The following is a 26,194-nucleotide window of genomic DNA, read 5'->3' on the forward strand; positions in this document are numbered from 1 at the left end:
ATGAGTAATGCATTGTACGTTAGGTCAGGGTCGTATCATATCACTTAAATTGTGCTAGACAAAGCAACTCTGACACTCAGGCAGTGAAAGTCACGCCTAGTTTTGCCAAAGTTTCTGTGGTGTACTATCACATATGTGGTATTTTAACTCATTTCTTTGTTTGTTTTAAAAAAGCTCAGATAATTTTCAAGACTACTTCTTCAGTCTGCCAAGATCCTACTTTCCAAGGCACCTGCAGTCCTCCCAGCTTATCTCTTGCAAAATTAGTAGTCTTCTTTATCATATCACTCAACATGGGAATATTGGCTAGTTTTTCTTGGTACGAAAAGGACACATAAATTTGCATTTCTAACATTTGTTTTAATAATTCCATAGTATCTTAAATTTATGAATGGACCAAACTTCCAAACATACCTAACTGCATTGTGCCAAAATCAATTGGAGTTACCTGTCAAATGATCCATTTTACTGATCCGAAATATTTCTACTGTGTATTGTATCACCTAGCCTATCTGAAGTAATACTACACTAAACCTTACCATCATTCTTTATTGATGTTTTGATGCAAATCGTCTCCCAAATAGCAACTGGTCTGTCAAATTTATTTTGAAAATATACTCAGCTACTAAGCTTTATTGAAATTCATATTGTAGTGAAACATCGTTGTGTACTTTTCAGACCTGTACATTCCACTGCAAGCTAATATACTATGACATTCTGAAATAGTGATAAAACTCATGTCTAATCTATATTGCATCAATTTTACCAATTGTCCTATGGCACTTTCATGCACTTTCAGATTACTTACACTGATTATCTTTACTTGCTTTTCTGGCAATTTAGTTTTATTATATATGCAATTCTTCTAAAGCACTTCAGACATCTGGTAAACATTTGGCATGATGCGTTTTATCTGATTTTACCCATCAGCCTGAATAAAAACTAGAATTCTAATGCATGTCTATATTTAGTAATGAAGTCATACATAACACAAAAAAGTAACAGCAATTTGTACCAAGATGAGATGACCGCATCATTCACAAACTTTAAAGAAATTATGATGTTATTATCTGTTGAAAAAAATCTCTTACATTATGCCTCACCTTTTTTTTTTCTTTTTTTCCCTCTTCAAATGATGGCATCTTCAAAATCCCTGTATTGTCTCTTTCTTTCAGTGCAGATGTCATCATTCAAACTACAGTAGTGCTAGCCTAGTTGTCAACATCTCCGATTTTTTATTCTCAGTCCTTGAATATCTGTCCAAAACCAATTGTTCTTAATGACTCCTGAATGCAACACATGCAATGTTTCCTGTTTAACATGACCTAGAAAGGGATGCACACTCTTACTAATTCCTGTTTCTTAAAGAAGTTACTGTAATGAACATTTCCACCATAGCTGTCATGCAAAAGGCCTTGCTAGCTAACAACCTGAGCACATCTTTTATTCAAAAATTTCCTAGGTAGCATTTTAGTATTCATTTGCTGACATATTCTTAACACAAATGCATAGTTGTAGTAAAAAAGCATTTAAGATTGCAAAAGTAGATGCAATCATTTAGTGTCACTATGCTAAACAGACAAACATCTCTGTTTCCAAATTGTTGCTAGTTGGAAATGAGCATATTTGTTTTCGATATGTACTTGCACAGAGGAAGGCCAAAGGGTTATGTTTCATGGGGGTTGGTCAGTTTTGTAATGTTTTGAAAGCATGATTTATTTTTTTTTTTTTAAAGTATGTACAATGCTTTGAAGATATTAACTGCTACGTATTTTGCAAATTGAAGATTTGGAGGTTATGCCTAGGAAGATGAACATAATAAAGAAAAAGAACTCTGATACTCCGAGCTGCATGATACTCTAATACTGCACTATGATGACATAATGATGACAGGTTATGTTCAGCTGACATGGAAGTCCCAAACCATAATCAACTAGTATAGCAATATAAACATACATGGGCAATAAAAAACCCCTCCCAGTTAACCTAATTTAGATGATGTGGACATGGGAGATTGGAGCAAATCCTGACTCAGTGTTTGATAACCGGGATCATGACATCTCGAAGGCTAGCTGTAGTTGGGGATATTTTACAGATGGTGGTGAAAGTTTAAAGATGGAGACTACATATTTGAATTACAAGGAATTACTATTTTCTAAAAAAGTAAAATTTCACTCGACTCAGAAAATTCAATCATAACACTGGTGTCATAAATGAAGTATGTTATTATTAAATTATCCTACATATGATTTGCCATTTCTTTTTTAAGTACATTAAACTAATGCCATTGTAACTTTTTAGTTGTCCCATTTTCCAACTGACCAACTGTCAGTTACTATTTCTAGACACAATTACAAATTCAGCACAGAATGTGGCAAAATGAATGCAGAACAGATTGAACACTGAAGGGAATCTAACCGATGCAGCTAGCAGAAATGAAAATGTTGCAAGCCTGCTGACAGATTGGGAAGGAGTAGAAGCCAAATGAACTGACAAATGGAGCCAGAAAACTTGTGAGACAGCAGGGTACAAAGAAGCTAGACTAACAACAATCGGGATATAATAGTAATTTCTAAAATGTCACACATCACAAGACATGCATGATCATAGAGAATTATCTACAGATATTTATATACTATAATACCATTACTGCTATTAACAAGCGAGCAACTAATTAATTAAATGCTCTCTGCACTTAACGCAGTATTTTAATTAATTTAAACTGAAAATGACAAAACTGAAAATAGTCACGGTTACCTAAAACATTGTGAATTTTCTGCTAGAAAATGTATTTCATTATCTGTCTACAAAGCAAATCAGAGTAAAAATGCGGCATGTGTTGATCACTCCTTTATTCTTGTCTAATTCCAGGATTCACACAGCAAAATTCCTTTAGTACTTTTGTGTGGTGTTATTTTTTCTCTTAGGTAGCTGAAGTCTAAACTTTTCAACAACTCTTTAACAAGGTACAATACCAGACATACAAAATACATTGTCACATAGCTTGAAGACGATTTTCATTGTGTTTGGGATAGAAAAGAATGCACAATATTTCTACAGGGGACAAGAAGATGCCCTTCAGAATTCTCAAATTAGAATCAGATCCCAAGAAAAGAAAATCTTATTATTTATGTAATTTGTCTTTAAGGTCTTTAAAATTAGATTAAGCTTCCTTTTTGTAAGATATGACAACCTATCAATTCACTTAAGAAGAAAATCCTTAGTATTTAATTTTATTTAAAAATTTTATGGACATGGAAACACATTTCCAGCTAAAACTTTTTATTGAATTACCTTGTCCTTAAAATGTTGGTCCTTCCAGTTGCACTGTGAGCACCACTTGTGGAACTGTTGTACATTGCTAGAGATTTCTGACAAAATGTCCTTTGGCTGTGTAGCCCCCATCCAAGGCGAATGGAAAGTTAGATCCACGGATGCATACTGTAAACCTTAAGTGCACTAAAAGAGCCATATCTGAAGTTAAAGATTCTGATTTTTTTTACATGAATAAAAACCCTGTTCTGGCATGCTTCCATCTCTGACGGAGAATGCAGTAAGTCCCTTGTGCAAATCTCCAGATTAAGCTAAAGGCCCAGTGTGGTCCCAGGTGAGCGTATATTTAGTCCATAAACACAGGCTCAAATTTTTGCATTCCATTTCCAGAGGCAGTTAACTGTAATACTTTTTTTGCTTTTGTTCATAGTCATTGTTCTGCCTCCATTCTTGTTTTAGGTAGATGAATTTACTTTTGGTAAGATGCATGTAATGTATGCCACTTCTATTCACCAATGGTTCAGAGATTTTTGTTATTGCAGTTTCTGTAGGGTTTCACACATTTTTGAGGCATACACTGTCCATATCACCCACATCTGTGACTTTAACAGGTACAAACAACATACATAGCCATTAACCTATATTGCATACATTTTTAGATCAAGGAGTTCCATCAGGTATGCCAGATGCCATCTGCATCTATAGCAAGGTGTAGATATGAAAGTACTCCACTTTCAGATGGCGGCCAAGACAGTCTCCCCGTTCCTTCTGCATTCACTTGCAAGTGGTAAAATTTAGTCCCCTGTTTTCTTTAACAAAGGAAAAAGAGCGGGGAAATCCGTGAATAGTAAGAACTTTACATTTGCCTTTAATTTAAGGTCTCAAAATGTACTTTACTCTTTAAAAGGATTTTTAAAAATCCTGGGATTAAGAAAGTTCCTGTGTCAAATATCATGTCAGTCAGCATTAGCTGTGACATTATTTTAGACAAACTAGGATTCTGAATGAAAGTATTATTCTTCTAGTGTCATATTCCCAAGGGTAACGAAAGTAATTACAAATCGTATCACAGAAGGCTATGAACTTTAGAGGGCTGTGTTTCCTTTGCCATATGAACCACACACAGAGTATGAAAAAATTGTTGAATTCCACATCCAAGGAATCCAGGTGTGATGTAGCTGATCCAGAACTTCTTTTATGACACTGTTCAACACTAGGTGTCCTATGCCAAGGAACTACAAGAATTACATATCATCCTTCCTCAAATTTAAACAAACTAGCTTTGCCATATCAGTACAAAAAATGAGTAATAAACATTCAAATCTTGTAATAAAGTGGAATTGGAGGAAGTCAAAACATAGAATAAATAATCGAAAAAGGTTCTATTCAAAGTAACTGAAGAACTGTACAGATCACAGTCACAATCACAGAAAAGTGGCTTCAGCAAAGTATATTGCTTAACAAGTAGTTTAACACTTACTGCACCTTTTTTTGACAATATTTCATTTCTTCTACATAGCACCTACAATAGTTGTATTTAAAATTACAACTCTAAAAAAGGAATTAGAAATGGCATTTCAAATGCAACCACTTCTTTTAGGAAAAATTTAGAAGCTTTCCAAAAGCATCCCCTACCTGACTTTTAACACTTGTAAACAAAATCTTAATAATATACTTTTTCATAATATTACAAGAAGGCAAATTAAAAAATCATGTTTAGCCAGCATATATAATGAAGTATTTTGAACCTCTATGCATCCTGTGAATCAGCAGGATGTAGGTTAAAGTTGCACACAAATATAAAGTTTCATCGAGGTGTTCACAGAACAGCAAAATGCTAGGAAATTTTGGGCTACAGTTCATATAAATATTAAATCACTCTTGTACTGCTCTCAAAAACTGTTGTCTCAGTTTAGATTTCTGTTGTGAAACTTTCCAAGAGTTGGTGGTAAGTGAACTATGGCGACCACAGTAGGGTTGGGTTTTTTTGCTTACTGGCAACATACCACCAATACTTAATTGATTTACTCTGTAAAGAGAAGAAAAAGAGGGATATTGAAAAGAAAAAACTTCTTTTCAATGGAACAGTTTAAGAGAACATTTTTCTGGGGCTGAAAGCCAAAAAAGCTTTCTAGGCTTCTTTCCTCTGTATAATGTAATGCAATTGACTACAACCATGTATTATAGTTACCGCTATTATTCTATTTTTGACATTTTGTTAAAAAAACCCTACAAATCATTACTCTTAGTAAATGTTCCTATGTCTAAATTTGTCTTCGCTGAAGTTCTGTCTTCTTTCTCACTAACCCTAACTGTGGGCACAAAATGTTATGTGATGAAAAATTTAAAAAGCCCTAGTATATACAACAGTACTACACAAAAAGACATAAATATGATAGCAGTGAAAAACCTGTCTCAGTACTCCATAAAGATTCAAGCTTTACTCTTACACAAAATTTATCCCATTGCTTTTAATTAATTTGCTGTCCTGAGTAGCTTATTTTATTTTATATTCATAACTTTAAAATATATGCAGGAAGTTACATTACTCCAAGGGAGTCAAGAAATATAAAATTTAATAATCATAGATTATAAATGATCTCTAGCTTAGGCAACCAGGTTGTAGATTCATGATGATTCCCATGAGGAAGGAATATTCTGATTAAAGCCACTGCAGTAACTCTTTCCCTGTTATCCTGGCTCTTCTGCAGCAGTCAAAGAAGGAAATCCTTCACCCTTAGAAACAGTCTTCAGTATATAAATCAAAATAATTATGAAGAACAAAACATTTTCCCTCAGGAAATTTCCTGCACTGACCCAAATGAGAAAAAAATTTAAAATGTAAGTTATTTTCATCTTCATCTTCATCAGACACAGATCCTATACTGTGGATCCTATACAGCTGGGCTTGAGTTAAAGCCAAATTTCTCATAGCACTGCTACCTCAAATACATTACAGAGAATTTTATTTTTAATGAGGTGGTTTGCTGCATGTTTGTCTTAACATACTACCATCTATTCCATAAAAGGCTCAAGATATACAGTATTTTGCAGGTTAGTGTTTCTGGACGAACTCCACTGCATTTTTCTTTTTTCTCTTCAAAAGTGTGCAAACTTTCATACAAAATCAGCTTTCTTTTCTAACTGTTTTGTTGCATTTTATTTTTAGAGGCAAAGGGAAAAATGTCACAGCAAAAGGGCCTTGGAAATTTAAGGCCGAGTTAGGGCACTGAAGGGACAAATTCAAGCACTGAGTTCTACTGAGCTGCACAAAGTGCGAAAGAAATTCCAGAATGCACTGTAATCTCAAAATAGGTAATTGTACAACTCAGTGGGCCAGACCTAAGCACACACAATCCTAGAGGAGTGTATGTCTGTTTGCACATCTCTCATGTTCATATACAATCATGACTGTATATAGAAGGCTAAAGTGACTGCACACATAATAGAAATAAGCAGCTTTTGAGCTGACAGCAAATAATGGCAGCACGTAGCTGCTGAAATAGTACTGCTGTATTCCATTGTGGAGGACCAAAACCGGAAAACTGCATATGATTTTGCAAGTTTTCTCCTAAGAATACTGTCCCTAAGGCTATGTCTGTACTAGTACAGTAGACGGGGCTAGGGCAGTAGACTCGAACACTGACGCGTTATCATCCATATTTCTTATTTGCTAGCAGAGCCTCCAGTGTGGCTTTGGTCTTTGCCAACTAGCAACTCCCCTAGATATTTTCTGGGCACGGTGCATCTGGATAGCGCACGTCAGACAGGAACTGCTTCCAGCAAGTGGTATGGATGAGGCATGTAGTGAGCTAATGGTTATTAAACTAAAAGCCAACGTCTGTTTTTTTCTGATGGCTTACATACATATGTATGCTGACACAATATGGATATACAAGGCCAGTTCTTCACAGAATTTAAACACTTTTTTAACTTTAAGCACATCACTTCAAAAGAATCACAGAATCACAAAGGTTGGAAAAGACCTGTAAGATCATCAAGTCCAACCATCAACCAACAAACACCATGATGCCCATTAAAGCATGTCCCACAATGCCTCGTCCACACGTTCCTTGAACACCTCCAGGGAGGGTGACTCCACCACTTCCCTGGGCAGTTTATTCCAGTGTCTCACCACTCTCTCAGTAAAGAAATTTTTCCTAATATCCAGTCTAAATGTCCCCTGGCGCAACCTGAAGCCATTTCCTCTTGTCCTGTCACTCGTCACTTGGGAGAAGATATACCACTATAGAAATACCTATACCTTTAAAGACAGGCACATATTAAAGCACTTTGGCAAGAAAAAACGTAAGTTTTTAAGCACTTCCACTACACAAATACATAACAATAAAAAAGATATAAAAATAGATTGCCAAAGAAAGAAGCTCCTTACTTTCCAGATTTATAGACTAAAATCTGCTCATCACCTAAATAGAGACTCAGGTAAGAGCAAGTATTTAAAATGGCTTTGTGGAGGCACCTGCCTTCAAAGCCAGGGCACAGATCCTGGTTTATTTAACAGCATAGACATAAATTCATTAGCTGTGCATGAAATACCTGTTTTGAATTTACATATAGACATCTCATTTGCTTCTAAGTGGTTTGAAAGTATTAATTTGTGCCAGCTGCACAATGCAATTTGGTACAAAGGTCTCGGAGCTTTTTCTGCTGGAACTGGTATACTCACAGAAGCAACACTGTGCAGAAACACAAGGAGAGTTTCTGAGTCTAGGGTTTTGCTCCGTAGCTAACAAATCCTGCCCTTCTGGAGTGCCTGTTGTCTTGGATTTGGTGCCGCGCTGATTTGGTTATACTACTTGTGGATCAGGTGATACCTTCATTCGACTTGGTCAAGAATCTCTGCCGTTTTGCTCCAATGGGCAGTGTAAATAATCCTCTGAGTCCTTTATCTACAGCTGAAGCTCATGGTCCTGTTCATTGTCAGAAATCAAATACTGAATTCCGTGGATCAGCAGTGTGATCGGTTATGGCAATTCCTACACTTGATTTTACCCAAAGAAATACTAACGTTTGAGTTTCAATGAGGAAGAGAACAAAAACACATGGAATTCCATTATTTCTCATTAATGTCACTTGATGGATCAAAAGTCCAGTATGGGCCACGGGACTTATAATTACAGGGCAGAAAGCTTGAAGTACTTTGGGCAGTAAGAACAGAGGAAAAGAAACTGAACCAAGAACAGAAAAAGCAAGAAAAACCTTGATGCAACCACATGGGCAGCAAAAGCAATTGCCCTTAGCTATTGTGTCATAGAATAAAAAGCTAAGGCTAATCCCCTTAGCTTTCCCACGTGAAAGTGGAATCCAAAACTAATCCTTTTATAGCAGCTATACCACATGAAATGGGGTGTTTAAACAAATCCCCTTAATCATCATGGCAAGAATCAGGGAGCTAAAGTCAATCCCCTGAGTTATCCTACATGAAACAGGGAACCAAAGCAATCTCCTTAGTTATGCTAGTGTTAATAATGAACTCTATCAGCCTTTTAAACTATTTTGATATAAAATTATTAGTAGCATTCTCCTGACATACCATGACCCAGCATGAGTACGCAGTGATATCTATGGTACAGTAATTTGAACATTACTAGCCAAATTTTATGGTATAAATTACATGTCTAATGCTCACTACTTCATGACTTTCCAGTCATAAGTGTAATGCAAGAATATCTATATATCAGTTAGCTGAGAGGCAAAACAAAATGTTTGAGCTCTTCCTTAAAAAAATGCAGAGAAATCACTGAACAAGGCCATATTAAGCATATCATAACATAATTTAGCTGTTGTGTCTGCTAACTTAAACTTTGTTGTCTTTGTTTTTTTTACTTACTCTCCCATACGCTCAGTTTTTTGACACTACCAGTCAAATCCAAAGAAACATTAATAGACTGCTTAAAATAACTGTTGCTATTTCAATTCATACATATTTGTTCCATTTAGCGATAGCCTTGTTTGGGAGTCTTTATTGGTTTGTTTTTCTAAACAGATCTGGTTGATAAGATACTTCTCCAGCATTAAGATACCCAGAGGCAGGTTCACCCCCACCTTCATCTTGTCTCAGTGTGTCCACTGGTAAACTTTTGGTTGTTTCTAAAAAAAAAACACAGGATCATCAAGCCTCCAGAAATACAAAATGAAATTTGTACCATTTTGCCAAGTGGAACCATCCATTTCTGTTCATTTCAAGATTATATGCTTGTCTTAACAAAACAAAACAAGAAGTCTGCTAGAACATCTGTGTTCTTTAAATGTTCTACATCTCAACAGCACTTGTGATCTTTCAATTTAGTTCTGCAAGTCATGTATTATGTTTTAAACTCTTAGGAAGGATTCTTTTGATTAAATACAAAAGAGAAGGATTATCCTCTTAAATCTGAAATATAGTTATAATTCTTATTCATGAACACCGGGATTTTCTACCGGGTTTCTTTCTATTTTGTTCTTCACAGAATTGTGATTATTAAAAATAATTAAGTTTCCTTATTAGCAGTCAATAAACATATCTACAAACTATCTATTTTCCAATTTTTGAAGTAGATTATTAGGATTATGTGAAGAGTATCCAATTCTGCTATGACTGCTTACATAAATACATAATGCATGTGGTAAAGGCCTCTGTACTTGCTTGGATCCCTTTGCAGGGTATGCACATTAAATCATGTGTGCAAATTACTGTGTAAACTGTCTCTTCCTAAACCTGAAGTTTTCAATTCTTTGTATTTTGAACTAGGAATTGCTGTACACTTTAAATCTTAACTGTTCCTCAGAGAAGAGTTTTCAAGCTCAAGCGTTGTACTGGAGGTTTAGAGACAGACATCTACTGACAGAGAAAGCAAAGCATAGAAGAATTTCTTCAACGCTATGCTTTAAGTCCAGCTGGAGTAATTTTTTAGTAGTCTCAGGCCTAGTTTTACCACTCCAATGTTTATAAGGGGGCCAGGATCTCATCTCAGCCCTGAGTTCATGGAAGACTTGTCTTAGAGACAGCAAATGGGACCACTTCAAAGCAGCAAGGAGGAGGTCAATAGGCAAGGGCTGTGCACAATCCAACACTACTCCACTAACTACTGCTTCTTGGTCATCTTCTAGCTAGCAATAGTCATAGCCTGTATGTCTACTCGAGTTTTTAGCATGAATTCATGGACGTGGAAGGACACGTCATTGAGGAAGCTGATAAAACAGGGACCTGTTGACAGAAGATAAAATACAGACAAAGGAAAAGAAACTTAGCAAGGAAAAGCAGGGAGAAAACTCTGTCTCTACCTACAAGGAATAAAACCAAATGTATTAAGCCCTTGAGGACTGCAACTAACATTAAGATTGCAGATAAGGTCAAAATGGTAGTGAGAGAGTCCTCCTTGTACCACACTTTCTCAAAAAGAAATGGAAAAGTCTGTCTCAGCACCACAAGGGAAAAAACTCTGGGATTTAGAGCGGTATTTAATTGTGCCCCAAACTGTTCCGAATTGCTGTACTAAGATCCACTTGGGGAGAATTCCAGCAGAGCAGAAAAAATATTCGTATACAATCTTTCCATCCTTACAACTATTAAAACTGTTGGTACCCACGTTACATCTCAGAATTTAAAGCACAATCAGAAAATAAATGATTTACTACAATTTGCAGAGGGGACTATGTGTGTGCTTAAGTGTTTAAAAGTGGCTTAGAAATGCTTCAAGCTTGCAGATTTCTTGATAAATTGGTTACTTTTCTGTAACTTCAGAAATTCATTCAACACATTTAAACATCTGTAAAAGGTTCAAAAGTAAAGCTGGCTTGTGGGGTTTTTTTGTTTTTTTTTTTTAACTTTCTGTTAATTCTAAGTAAAGGCTTAGAATATAAGGTCAGGCTACTGCAAACCATTAAAAATATATTAATTCTTTCATTTTCATTATACATAGAAGATCCACTTTCAGGAAATAAATTATTCCTGTCACTAAAAATGATAAAAAGAAAGCAGCAGTTTGCCTAGAGTTTCCCTCAATTACTGAACACAGTGTATGAGTAAAAAGCAGCAACTGGTCCTGAGACAGTGAAGCATCTTTTGCTGCTGTCACTTTTACCTTTTTCTCTTGGAAAAAAAATATTTTGGTGGGTTTTTAAAAATCCAGAGAGACTTCTTTTCAGAATACCTAGATATTTATCAACTACTTAAGCATTTATGAGACCATTTCCTAAGCACACAGGAATTCCAAGGGGTATTTCCCATGAGTTCAGTATAGTGGTTCTTAGTCTCTAAAAATACATTGGTTCAGGTAAAGAGATGTTCAGTATGCACGTGGTATTTCCATAAATATTGCTTTTCTCCCCCTTTCCTTTTGTGCTTTCTTTTCCATGATTTTGTAATGAAGGCATATTTGGTTTGATGTTCTTTATAGCTCCCTCCCTATAATGCTGAATTGTAACAGAACAATATTATATTTAATTGGGAATAGATATGAGTGAGTTTTTTGAATTTCAGAGTATTTACCTATTGGCAGAAACCATAAAGATTCTGTAATTCAACATTGGTGAAAATATACCCCATGCAATTTAAATGAATCATTCTTCCTCCCTCAACCCAGTATGTTTCCTTCTGAAAATATGATTCTCTTTCCACAGAAGAAAGATAAAAATGTGTTAAGTTTTCACTAAATCATTCTTTTTTCTTACTGACCTTTTTGGCAAGCCAAGCTATTGTAAACTTCTGAATGCAAGATAGGAATGTGAAACCTACAAAGACTTAAAAGCTATTTTTCATGCACTGAGTACATAGATGTGCAACCCATGTATTTTAACTTTATTTAACTATTTTAACTTTAACTCTTTTAACTTCCAACCAACGTATTTTTGAAAAAACAATACAGGATTTAGCATACATTTTGTGGGGCTGTACAACTGAAAAAGTTAAATGTTTACTGTGCTCCTCTACTTATAGTGTTTCTCATACCTACAATGAGAAACATTATAGAAAATATAAATACTGCTACTGCCTCTCTGTGCCCTCTTTTGCTATATAATACACAACATACACTGAAAAATGATCAGTTTTCTTTGTGCATTATAATTAAAGGATATGCATTACACAAGATGCATTAAAAATCAGTATCCGAAGAAAATGAAGTAAATAGTTTTACATTTGCTGTTTGGCAGTTTCTGGGCACTGAGTGCATGAACTAGTTCTAACCAAAGTGTAAACAAACTTTTTTAAGGAAAAAAGTTGGTATTTTAAATAGCACTTCTCTGCATCAAGGATTACAAGACTGAAAGTATAAACAAACTTTTTCAAGGAAAAAAGTTGGTATTTTAAATAGCACTTCTCTGCATCAAGGATTACAAGACTGCCTGCTTTGTTTCCTTTTTCTTTATTATATTCCTTATGCTACCCAAAAGTGATTTAACAAAAACCCAAAAAACCAACACAGTCCTTAAAGGTCACGAAAACATACAGTCAAGCAAGAAAGCAGAGAGTATTTCGTGTGAGGAGGGAGTCAGGGAAGTTTGATCTTGGGCAAGAAAGAGCCCAACTCATTAAGGGTCATATGGTTTCATTATTAAGTTGATACACTTGAATTTGAGCTATGTGGCTTCAATGTGGATTTTAACCCCCTTGGTATGTTTTATGTTAAATATTTGAATAGTCATGGAGGATGAAATGGAGATGACAAGCTCCTAGCTTGACATCCTAGTAAGACATCATCCTACTAGAGAACCAGTAAGAAAAATCCTTCTGCTTTGCAGATGGCCCATAGTTCCAGCTATATACAGGAAATTCTGCCTTTACTACGAATATATTTGTATAGAACACAATCTAAATTAAACAGGAATGGAAAAATGATGAAAAAAAATATATGCAACATTACTATCATAAAGTTCAGACTTACTACATAATAAATTAAAAATACAACAAATTGCTTTTGGTCGAGCAGTTTAGATACTACTTCTATTGCTTTACTATTACAGATTACTATTTAAGTATATAGTTGTTCTGTACTGAACCATTCAATTATGTTTATAATCCTCCTTCATTATATATGCTTTCCTACAAGTGTTTTGTTTTTTTTTTTTTAATTTACAGCAGATTATATCTCATTGTTTAGGCTATGAATGCTTTACATCTGTGACTGCACAGTGGCAAGCACAAATAGGCCCAAATGTGTTTGTGATACCCAAATAAGAACACAACGGTGTATTTTGCCAATAACTATCCTCTGAAGAATCTGTAATTAGATGTTTCACACAAAACCAAATGAAAAATAATCAGGATGCTGCCCAAATGTATGTACAAAAAAAAAAATGAGGATGACAAATAGTATCTCTTCTTCACAGTACCTGGCACATTTTGTAAATTTAACCATTTCAGATGGAACATGCTCTGGTAACTCTGAATCCATCCAATAGAAACTCAAATTCCCAGCACAGTCACAACTAATTCTGTGGCTAGGGTTTTCAGGTTATGTATGAAGAAAAATGAAGATTTTTGCCATTTTAACAGGAAATACAGGTGAAAACAAAAACTCAGGCATGCACCAAATTACTCAGACATTGGCAGTCCCAGGGACATACAGTTTCCAAGAAAACCTTTCAATGTTCTAAGAGATGGTCCTAAAAGAAGCATGGATACTTGACTCCCATAGGCAGGTCATCTCATAGAGCAACAGCAATTCCTCTAGAAAAGCTTTCCTGGACATTTAACTAGATCTTGGATGTACCTAATTGCTTAATCCCTGCAGATGGAAATTAATCTCAAAAAATAGCCCTCAATTTACCTTTTTCCTCATACAGCATGTCTTGACGGTCAAAAAGGATTCTAAATATGGCATTGCAGAGCATGGTGTCTGATTATGTACAAATTACAGCTCAAATACTTGATTTAAAATATTTTTCTTAATGTCAGCTCCGTAAATTTCCCATATTGTGTGAAAATCTGATTAGCTTCCTTCTTTTTCCTTCACCCCTGTTCTATGCTCCGACAGCTAAATCCCTACCTTCTATTAAACTTGTTATTAAAACCACAGCCTCTGTGACACCTCTGAAATCCTGCTGGTGAGCTTTCATAGATGTAATTACATATCTTTATTGCAGTTGAACTGCTATAATAGAGGGAAGAATTTAGACTTTTGGATGCATTTTTTTCTCAAAAAGGTCCTCAGTTCTTAGTTAAAACTTCACTTCTTGCTACTTCTGCAACACCTATCCACATGGATGCAATTCTCTGTTCCACAGACTATTCAGAGCTATTTGCTTTGAATAAAAGTGAAACACTTTCAGATACAAGTCTTTTTGCGATATTGACATTTTTTTCCTCTTGACTTTCACACAACTTTAATTTTAAATATGTTTTCTGGGTCTGGTTGGGATAGAGTTAATTTTCTTCACAGTTGTCATTATGGTGCTGTGTTTTAGACTGGTGACCAAAACAGTACTGATAACACACCAGTATTTTAGCTGTTGCTAAAAAGTGCTTGCAGAGCATCAAGGCAGCCTCTGTTTCTCACTTTGCCCTCTCAAGGGCTAGGCTAAGGGTGGGCAGGAGGTGGGGAGGGGACACAGCTGACACAAACTGACCAAAGGGATATTCCATACCATATAATGTCATGCTCAGTGATAAAGCTGGGGGTAGCAGTGGGTGGTAGTTTTTTCAAAGTAGCCATTGCTTGGAGACTGGCTGGGCATCTGTCTGCTGGTGGGAGGTGGTGAGTAATTGCCTTTGCATTGCTTTTTTTTTCCCCTGCTTACTAAACTGGCTTTATCTTGACCCACAAGTTTTTGCCCTTCTGATTCTCTTCCCCATCCCGCTGGGTAGGAATGAGCAAGCAACTGGATGGAGGCTTAGCTTCTGGCTGGGGCAAACCCTCCACAATACACCATTAGAGAAGCAGAAGATGTCTTTGAACTATGATGCCTTGTTCACAGAGTCACAGTTCTCTAGCCACAGAGCAGACTAGGAACTGATAAATACAATTACATTTCTTAATTCTGGTCTTAAATGCCCTAGAGTATTTTATTCACCCCACAAAGCCTGACCTTAAGCTATGTTTATAAAGATGGTTTAGTGAACATAACATGGTATGACCTTTTTCAGCTAATAGACTAGGTATCACAAGATGCATGATTAGAAGTAGTTTACAATATTTAAGCACAGATTACAGAGACTAGGAAGTATTATCATATATCATATAGTCATATAGCGTCATAAATATCATATATTAGCTATCAAAAATGAAACCCTGAAGGGTTTTTCTAATCAGACTTTTCAAAGATAAGTTGTTTGGTAAATATTTAGAACACAGAAGTCACACAGGATGATATAAATATTTTGTTCAGGAACAGTCACTGGAGGATAATGTATATTTACATATCTAGGAGTGAGAATACCACTTTTACCTAACGGATAGATTACTATGTGGTATAAAACTGCAGTTCTAGAAGACAATTATGAGTCGCAGTGAGAATCAACCAAACAGGAGCTCCCAATATTGTAACTGTAGTTAGAAAGCCTAGTGGGACCTCTTTGATAGTTAAACAGGAAAATAGTAAAGAAAAGTGGCATGATGATTTGTAACTGTAGAAAATAATGAAATTGACTGTAAATACTACATACTTGTGTCCTTATTTTCAAAAAAGAAGAGCCACACAATGATTTGAACTTCGGAGAAGTAGGAGGAGGAACAAGGAGGACTTCATCAGTTTAGATACACTATGAGGCTGAGAAGGAAGAATCTGACAGTAGGAACCCTTTTTTGAACAGTGATCTAATTAACTAATGGAACAAATCACAAAGGGAAATTATGGTTTCTTGATGTCTTTCAAAAAGATATACTTCAGTGAAATACTTGTTACTGAGTAAATGCCATGGTGAGGCTTGAAATCTTACAGCCTCTGATATAAGGGTGATCCGATGAATTGTTCCTTGTGATCATAAAGAATTTAAAACTATTGAGATCTAATAGTTACAATATTAAAAGTGAAGATTAGAAGTACTGATGATATTGCAATTCACACTACTACATGAAATGTTCAAATCACAGTCATCCATAAAATCAATAATGTAGTCGCCATGTGGATATGCAAATTTATGTTTACAAACACACATAACTTACCTGGTTTCTATTTCATAGACAAATCCAAATGACTGGGAACTACAGTTAGGAGAATTTGCATTTCTTTCACGCTGTATCTGTACTATTTATTTGTTGTTATCTTTTTCAAAATGTAGTTCTCTTATTGTAGATAATATGAAATGCAGAACTATTTTGTGGACACCGAGTATCACCATATCTACCATACACTCCCTATCTTCTTCTTATGATGCTATACTGCTATCCAAGCATGTTCAATGCACTAACCTCACTTTCTGTTTGTATATTAGTGATTTCACTATGCATGTCTTAGTCTTACGTCTCAGATAGTTGCTTATGTTTTACTTGCTTACCTTGCTATCTTTTACCACTTTCATGTTACTTGCTCTGTTCTCTCTTACCATTTCCCCATCTTACATTCCTTCTTACTGTATTTTGTGTGTTGCGCCTAAAGCTGAACCTGATACTTTTATTATCATTTCACACAGTGAAGTTGTACTGCCTTTCTTTCTTTGTTCTTTTCTTTAACTTTCTTATCTAACTTCTTACGCTGTTTTCTATTCATTATGCATCCAATGACTTTGTATTGGAGAGTGCTACTTTTTTTGCTAATTGCTTTGTTTATTGATGTTTTTAATAAAGGAATAGGCCTAAGTTTCTCTCTCTTTCTTTAGAAGTGTTTTGGTTTTATGTCACTTCAAAGGAAATTAGGAGAATTCTAAAAAATAATCAATTCACTTAAGAAAATCAGTAGTTAAAAATCTTAAGCATTGTATAAGAATGTTCCAAGACGTATTGGCCCAATCACCTTCAGAGATATCACTTAAAAATGAAGGTGAAGATGGATGCAGCTACATTGAAAGAAATGTTTGCAGGTTGGCACTGGAAAACCTCAGTATCATCTCTGATTACAACATTAAAAAGATTAGTAAGTGAGTACTGATGACAAATAGTACTAAGCCATTCAAAAATGTCCTCTAATTACCTAAGAAGGAGCTAAAAAGTGAATTGTTGACTGATGCATAAACTGTAAAACAATTATTTTAACAGAGAGGGTAGGGGAAAAAAATCAGTACTTTCATAAGTTTAGTCTCAACAAATTCATAACAGAAAACCCCCCTACAACTGTATATTAGTGAGAGTTATTAAAAATCTTAAAGGTCCCCCAAAGAAAGAAGATATTTAAAAAAGAACGACTTCTGTGGATAAATCAATAGGAAAATTCCCAATTGACAAGGAAGCTGTTCAAATAACTGCAGGAACTACGTTTAAAAGAGTTCCATCACTCACACAGCTGTCAAATAATTTAGAAGACTTCTAGTAAGCTCTTTACTGCTGAGGCTATACATTTTCCCTACCATGACAAGTCAAGGTAGCTTGTACAAGCCCCTTCCACATATAAATAATTTCTCACAACCCTGTGTTATGAGTCACCTTGCCCTTCTATTACACTGATTTTAAAAAGTTTTTTGAGTTTATGAAGTGGCTACACACAAATTAAAATTTAGATTAATGTTAGAAGCAGAATATTTTTTCATGATTAATTTTCTTCTTCAAATAAGAACACTTTATTCCAAATTAACAGTTGCAAAGTAGATTCAGCTCATGCAAAATAAGGCATTGTTAGAGTTAAGTAGGAGTACTTATGGTAGAAGTTTATCTGGAATAGACAGGCCCTTATGACAATAATCTCCAAACTAGAGCTCATGAGCAAACTTTGCTCACAAAATTGTGTTACATTGCTTAATGCAATGGGAAATAAATAATCATTTAAAAAAAAAAAGTTACATTGAAGTCAGAAGGAAAAAAACCCAACAACTGGAGTTGCCCAAGGTACTTTATTTTATTAGCATTACTGCTAATGGATAAGTGAAGGTTGTGGACCACTACATTTCAGCTAGGCTTTCAGGTTTTTTCCTTTCCTCCGTAATTTTCAAAACCTTATTAACCACTTAAAAAGGGCTTAATCCCCTACAAAAAACCTGCCCTTCTAACAGCTGCAGCACCCATAGCTGTAGTGAGAAAACCTGAGAAAAGTAATCCTGTCCCCAAGGCCAGCGAACTGACTTCAGCTGCAACCCTGGATAATGGTTCACATGAACTCAGCTGGCCTGCCTGCCAGCTCACACCCACATCCTCTTTTCAAACCTATGAAGGAATGCCTTCTCATTTTTTGTACCAATTAAAAAAAAACTTACTCTGCATTTTCAAGGTTATGGAGTGACAGTTTGTTGAGTAAATATCTACTTTCATTCCATATCATGTCCTTTTTCATAAATCAATCGGTCATTTTGAACTGTAGCCCAAAGAACAGAGGAAGTATCAGATGTGTCCATTATTAAACTAGAAATTTTAGACAGCCCATCACTAAGAAGCTAAATTGGAACTCAATCAACAAAATCTGATTCTATTGACCTCAAAGATATTAATGTTTTATGCTGCATTTTTGTAGCTCTAAGCACTTAATTTATTACCTGTTCAAAATACAAGGAAAGAATCTGACAAGCAAATAAAGAAAACATATTTGTAAGAAAAACTATTGTATTCTCATGCTTCGGGAAGGTTGTACAAATAACTGGGAAGAAAATGAAAAAATAAAATCACATATTATATTACCAAGGAATGGATAACAAAGTTGTGCATGACTGATCTTTGCAGCTAAATGATGGGATTGCATACCAATGCCACATAGAAAACTACGGTCTTGTATCTTTACTTGCTTGGGTAGGTACCTCTAGAGGTTACCAAAACTGCTGAAAGCTTGCAAACATTACGTTATGAATTTACTATAAATAAAAGGTCTGGGAGGTGAAGGTTAAGGTTCTGCAAATTCCAAAAGAATACCTCCTAATTTTTTCTCTTACTTCACCCTAGCCTGTTAGTTTAAAATCTCTGAGGCATACTCAATATTACCCAAATCCCAAGCATTAATATTTCAGTTGCTATTTAATTTAATGGAAACATTCTTTGTGACTGAGTATGCCAGTAATTTAATGACTTCGCTTAATGTCACAGTCTCACGAAAACCTATTATTCCATCCCCCTAACCTCAAAAATGTCCATCAGAGCAGTAACCATATGTCAATGACATTTTTCTTACACATGTAAACACCACACACACACTTTTTTTTTTTTTAAAGTTTGATTAAAGTAACTGTAAGATTTACACAATATCTGAACAAAAGTCTGGATCAAAAGCACAAACAAACCAAAACCTGTCACTCTCCTCCAGGAAAACAGAAAATGCTGATGTGCCCATCATAGGACAAAATATGTTCTTATTTCTCCAGTGATAATCTCAATCACAGCAATAATTATGCCATATTCTGAATTATATTAAGACAGATAAGTCACTCAGATTAGATAGCACTGCGGACATAAAACAACATCTCTGATGTTTGTGCAAGATTTAGAAAGACAACAGTTTTACTGTTCTCTACTAAATCAGTAAGTTTAATAGGAGTTATTAGCTGACCCCAAAAGCACTATTTTCCCTTACATTTTGATAAGAATCAAGTAGTAATTAATATGAACATTGGCCTTTTGTTTCAGAGCTTGCATGCAAAAGTGACATGAAGATGTCATATTCTGTCAATTACATGAGCACTTTTCTTCTTGCCTTTGTGTAAGGTACAGGATCCCAGAATAATTTAAATAGAAACAGTTTAAAAATACATTCCAGTTCAGCTTTTAACTTTAGTATCTTTAATATTTTATAAGCCAACGTAATGTAACTTTTCATCTTTTAATAGCTTTATGCAATTTTTCAGTATGATCAAATATCTAAACCAAAATGTACATTTGGTATATTTTAATGAAATTTGTCAGAATGACAATAACTCTGAAAAATCAGCAAACATCGATTTTAATCTGCAGTTCTGCATAACTCTCAGTGAGTGAGAGAAATAACTCCCATTTCATATAAGTCATTTGTCTCCACTATTTATTTTGGGTTTTTGTTTGTTCCTTCTTTCTGCACCATTTCAGAGGTGCAGCATTGCCACTAGGTCCTACTGCTCACAGCAGCCCTTCCTGGAACGTCGACCCAAGGCATTTTCCTTCATTCCACTGTGAGAAATGGAGTACCTTGTTTGTCAGCATATCCAGTCATTTCCTGCTGTATGTACCAATATCTTACAGCATCTTTCTTAAATGGATCATGCTTCTCCAAATAATGTATTCTCACAAATACTGTACAAATTCCCAAAAAGTTTGTTCAAAAACTTCTTTGTTGTAGTGCATATGAATCTTTATCCCATTTATAGCTTAGATTAATTCATCAACAGTTTAAATATATTTTCTTCCTGAGTTAACAGTACATGCACACTTCTCTTAACTACCTCTACATACTTAATTTATCCAGCTCCTCTCAGTTTTCACTCCAGCCTCTTCTGCCTATTTTATGTTCCTTATTCTGTATGTTTTCCTCATGCTAAAAACCGCTTTTCTCCCACATATTTACTCTAGCTACTTTTTTTAAAAAATAGATTGTACTTACTTGTGAAATTCTCTAACAATTGAATCCCAAGTGCTGACTCGAATGTAAGCTCCTTGTACTCTAGTAAGTGCTGCCAATTCTTAAAGTACAGCAAAGGTCCTCAGACACCTGAAAACCTCAAAATGCTGCAAAACTAATGTTAAGGGTATGTATGACCAACCAAAATAGGTATGTTGTAATAGCTATGTTTTAAATCAACTTTGAGTGCAGGGTTTTTTTGTGCTTGTATACTGTGGTTATTGTTACTGGAGTAACTAAAGCTTTTAAGAATTTACAGAATACCTGAAATTATATCTGTGTGCTTTCCAAATACCAGTCTCCCTGTTTAATTCAATGGAGCTTACCATCATGGCATCCTGGCTTGTATGAGAAACAGTGTGACCAGCAGGAGTAGGGAAGTGATTGTACCTTTGTATTCGGCACTGGTGAGGCCGCACCTCGAATACTGTGTTCAGTTTTGGGCCCCTCACTACAAGAAAGACATTGAGGTGCTGGAGCGTGTCCAGAGAAGGGCAACACAACTGGTGAAGGGTCTGGAGCACAAACCTTATGAGGAGCGGTTGAGGGAGCTGGGGTTGTTTAGGCTGGAGAAGAGGAGGCTGAGGGGAGACCTTATCACTCTCTACAACTACCTGAAAGGAGGTTGTAGAGAGGTGGGTGCTGGTCTCTTCTCCCAAGTGACAAGTGATAGGACAAGAGGAAATGGCCTCAAGTTGTGCCAGGGGAGGTTTCGACTGGATATTAAGAAAAAATTCTTCACTGAAAGGGTTGTCAGACATTGGAACAGGCTGCCCAGGGAGGTGGTTGAGTCACCATCCCTGGAGGTATTTAAAAGATGTGTGGATGAGGCGCTTAAGGACATGGTTTAGAGGTGGACTTGGCAGTGTTAGGTTTACGGTTGGGCTCGATGACCTTAAAGGTCTTTTCCAACCTAAACGATTCTATGATTCTATAAAGCTAGAGCAAAAGATTCCTCGCTGTGTCTTCTCATCATGGTATATGACATGTTTTTTGCTAAAGCAAGAATTCCTCGCTGTATTTTCTCATCATAGTGTATGATGAGGTGTATGATGATGTATTTGCTTTGTCTGGGATTTTTGAAGGAAATAAAACTTGAAGAATTATAATTCAGATTGCATGAAACTGCATACAAAATGTAAAACACAGAAGTATCTGTAACAGACCAAAATTATGTCTAGGAATACAAAGAACTGGAAAACCCTGAAAAAGAGTAATCCATAAAGTTGAAAATAGGCTGAGAATAAGAAATGTCACATTGCTTGAAATCCCTGAGGGCAGAGACACAGAAGGCATTTTATAAAAACGGATTATTAAGGTGCTGAGGATAGACAACTTCTATGTCCTTCTGGAACAGATCACAAGAAATAAAATAACTAAAAATGAAACAAGATTTTTCACTCAGAAAAACAGTATTTTCCGAGCTCATTTCAGAGAAGTAATTATATGCCTCATACAAAAGAATTAAGAGATAATGCCAGCCAATATAAAAATGTGATATACAATATGTACAGTGACATCAGAACCAGAAGCTGATACAATAGGTGCTAAATGCTCCAGTATACTGTATCTTAATTTAAAAGTTAAACTACAAATGCCTCTGATATTCTGTTATGTGCATTAGTGGGGTGAAAAGAGAAGACGGGTTTTGGAAGTGTAGCCACTGGCAAAGCACTGATGGTTGAACTTTAAAGAGTAAAAAATGCTCCTCTTCCCCACGCTCACCAGGCCACAGCATCTCCAAGTATACCAGACACCTCTAACACTCTGGTGCTCTGTACGCAATGTCAAGTGCCTCCTGGCAATCTGGACTAACAGTACAGTGAACCTATGCAAGACATTAAACTGGAATAGCGAACTTTAATCTAGAAGGGTCAGTACAGGAAAAAAAACAAAACTATTTGAATATTTTCTCTGTTTAAACTGGCTTAATAATGTTAACATATTTATAATGTTTTTATGATTTAGCTAACCTGATACCATTTTACCAGATGCTAAGTCCATATTAATCCTCACTTAAATCATTAAAGTTTTGTTTCAAGTTATAAAATTGAAACTGATTTTTCCTTTTGTTTCACAAAAAATGTAGTCATAACACATTCCTCCAGCGTAGGAATTTTTAATATGGAACTTTATGATGTGTAACAGTTAGAATCAGATTTAAAGTAAGATAGATTCTTAACACTCAGAAAAGCAAGAGAAGGGCATAATAATGTGTACTCATGTCATTCTTGCATCTTGGTATTCCTAGTTACAACAAAGACTTCTCCAGTCCTAAGAACAACTGAAATCTTTATGACAAGTCTACATTGCAAGAATATCCACCAGGTATAATAGCCATTCACTTCCAGAGTGGCAGAATGCCAAAACCAAGACAATAAAACCAAAATGGTGAGTGACTTACCCCATTTAAAGGAAATGTTTTCCATCCTAGTTCTCCAAGGGCAGCTGTAGTATCAAGTAACACAACTGAAAATGGAAAAAGAAATGGTATGTTTGCGGTATTGCTTGGATTAGACATACACAATATAGTAAAGTATTAAACTGGTATGAATTGAACTAGCCATATTAGCCAGCTACACCTGCTTAAAGCTGTTAAAGCAATTAAAATGTTGGAGTATAAAGAAAACCAGAATCTAAACATTTAGGCTTTCATGGCTTACATTTCATTATCAAATGTCTCAGAAGATACAACTCGCATAAAACCTAAATCTTTTGCAGAAATCATTACCAAACCACAATACACTACCAATCCTTAATCATTAAAAGGTGCTTGAATAAGCATGCACATTTCTGCAATCCCTTGCCTGGAAATCTAGAAAGCCTGCACATGGACTAGCATTAAAGCTAATAAAAAAAGAAAACCAGTTTCAAAATTAAGATGCTTTTAAAAAACCCATAAACTTCCCAGAAATAAAGTTATACAATATACTAATTGTATAATTCAGGAAGAACACAGGAAGACTAACAATTTTGGAGTTGATATTTTAGCTGGAATATCACAGTGCTGAAAGCTGCTACATATATTTTGCATCATTTCTGCCATATTTGTTTTGTTTTTTTAATATATGACAGGATGTGCATTATTGTACTTTTATATTACAAAATGTTTTTGCATTATTTTAATACGTTAAATTACATTAACTTCATTTTTCTCTTCCTTTCACTAATAATGCAAAAATTATACAGAAGACAGCTCATAGTGATAAGAAAGCTGACTCTAAACTAAATATTTAGTGCAAGAGACATTGTACCTACATGTACTACTGCCCTCTAATGGATTTGTTTAATCTGACCCTCTAATTTAAGAAATGTATCACAGAATCACAGAATCACTAAGGTTGGAAAAGACCTGTAAGATCATCAAGTCCAACCATAAAAAAAAAAAAACAAAAAAACAAAAAAACAAAAACAAAAAAACACCACAGCACACACCAAAACCAAAACCACCCACAAACCACAAAATACACCACAACCCAAACCAAAACAACCCACCCCCACCACACAGCTCCATGCCCATCAAGCCACATCCCACAATGCCACATCCACACGCTCCTTGAATACCTCCAGGGAGGGTGACTCTACCACCTCCCTGGGCAGCCTGTTCCAATGTTTCACCACTCTCTCAGTAAAGAAATTTTTCCTAATACCCAGCCTGAACCTCCCCTGGCGCAACTTGAGGCCATTTCCTCTAGTCCTATCACTAGTCACTTGGGAGAAGAGACCAACACCCACCTCTCTGCAACCCCCTTTCAGGTAGTTGTAGAGAGCGATAAGGTCTCCCCTCAGCCTCCTCTTCTCCAGACTGAACAACCCCAGCTCCCTCAGCCGCTCCTCATTCTGATGAGGAGTGCTCCAGACCCCTCACCAGCTTCATCGCCCTTCTCTGGACACGCTCCAGCACCTCAATGTCCTTCTTGTAGTGAGGGGCCCAAAACTGAACACAGGATTCGAGGTGCGGCCTCACCAGTGCCGAGTACAGGGGCACGATCACCTCCCTGCTCCTGCTGGCCACACTATTTCTGATACAGGCCAGGATGCCGTTGGCCTTCTTGGCCACCTGGGCACACTGCTGGCTCATCTTCAGCCGGCTGTCAATCAACACCCCCAGGGCCTTTTCTGCGGGGGAGCTTTCCAGCCACTCATCCCCAAGCCTGTAGCGTTGCCTGGGGTTGTTGTGGCCAAAGTGTAGAACCCGGCACTTGGCCTTATTGAACTTCATCCGGTTGGCCTCAGCCCATCGATCCAGCCTGTCCAGATCCCTCTGCAGAGCCTTCTGACCCTCCAGCAGATCAACACTCCCTCCCAACTTGGTGTCGTCTGCAAACTTGCTGAGGGAGCACTCTATCCCCTCATCCAGATCATCAATAAAGACATTAAACAAGACCAGTCCCAAAACTGAGCCCTGGGGGACTCCGCTTGTGACCGGCCGCCAGCTGGATTTCGCCCCATTCACCACAACCCTCTGGGCTCGGCCATCCAGCCAGTTTTTTACCCAGCGAAGAGTGTACCTGTCTAAACCACGGGCCGCCAGCTTCTCCAGGAGAATACTGTGGGGAACAGTGTCAAAGGCTTTGCTGAAGTCCAGGTAGACATAAAAATAAGCATTGTATAGGGCAGTTTATTTTAATTGTCAAATTAGTGTGTTTTGAATGCTCAGTTCCTCCTTACAGCCCACAAATTCCACTACTTCTTTGGGTGGTTAAATGATGGAGAAAAATGAAGCTAATAGTTGCCATACATTTGGGGGTTTTATGCTGTTGTGCACTATCTTTCACCTCTTATCTGTCTAAACAATCAATGTACAGCTATCCATAATGTGTTTCTATAAAGCAGTACAGCAGCAGCAGCCGAAGCCAGGTCTCTTTTTTTTTTTTTTTTTTTTTTTTGCTTTATGGAAAAGGCACATTGGCATGGAAACTGCATGAACTCACCAGCCTATTAGAGGAAACTTGACCTACCATCTTTCTTTGTCTTTTGTATTAGTGATAATTAGAGTTCCTCTATATTTGAATGTATGTTGACTTTTAACCTGAAACTGAAATAGTCTTATCAGCAAATTTACAGTCAGGTAACAAGCTCAACATTAACCAAATAAAAGTTTAATGATTTATTTGGAGAAACTAATGACATTTTAAAAAGGATATTCAACAAAGGGGAGTACTCTGCTCTCCACTTCTTCACCACTTCACCAGTTTATGAAGCTTTGTGAATAACTTGAAGGTAAATTAAACATTTTTTTACAAGCCCTATTTTACTTCCAAAAAATGTAATCACAATCCCCACTGAGACTATTGCTGCCTTCTGCTTACTTACAAAGCTA

At 36.2% G+C, this 26,194-nt stretch overlaps 1 protein-coding gene across 2 annotated transcripts in view; it reads right to left on the reverse strand.

Moving 5' to 3' along the window:
• The window catches only part of EPHA6 (EPH receptor A6), a 519,060-nt gene that overhangs the window by 457,046 nt on the left and 35,820 nt on the right, over nt 1-26,194 (reverse strand). For both annotated transcript variants that reach the window (XM_059816426.1, XM_059816418.1), the window contains exon 2: nt 23,276-23,340. In XM_059816426.1, coding sequence (XP_059672409.1) covers nt 23,276-23,340 — 65 coding nt within the window. The remainder of the gene's footprint in view (nt 1-23,275; nt 23,341-26,194) is intronic.

The sequence above is a fragment of the Gavia stellata genome, chromosome 1, assembly GCF_030936135.1.
Source record: "Gavia stellata isolate bGavSte3 chromosome 1, bGavSte3.hap2, whole genome shotgun sequence".
In the NCBI taxonomy this organism is placed as follows: Eukaryota; Metazoa; Chordata; class Aves; order Gaviiformes; family Gaviidae; genus Gavia; species Gavia stellata.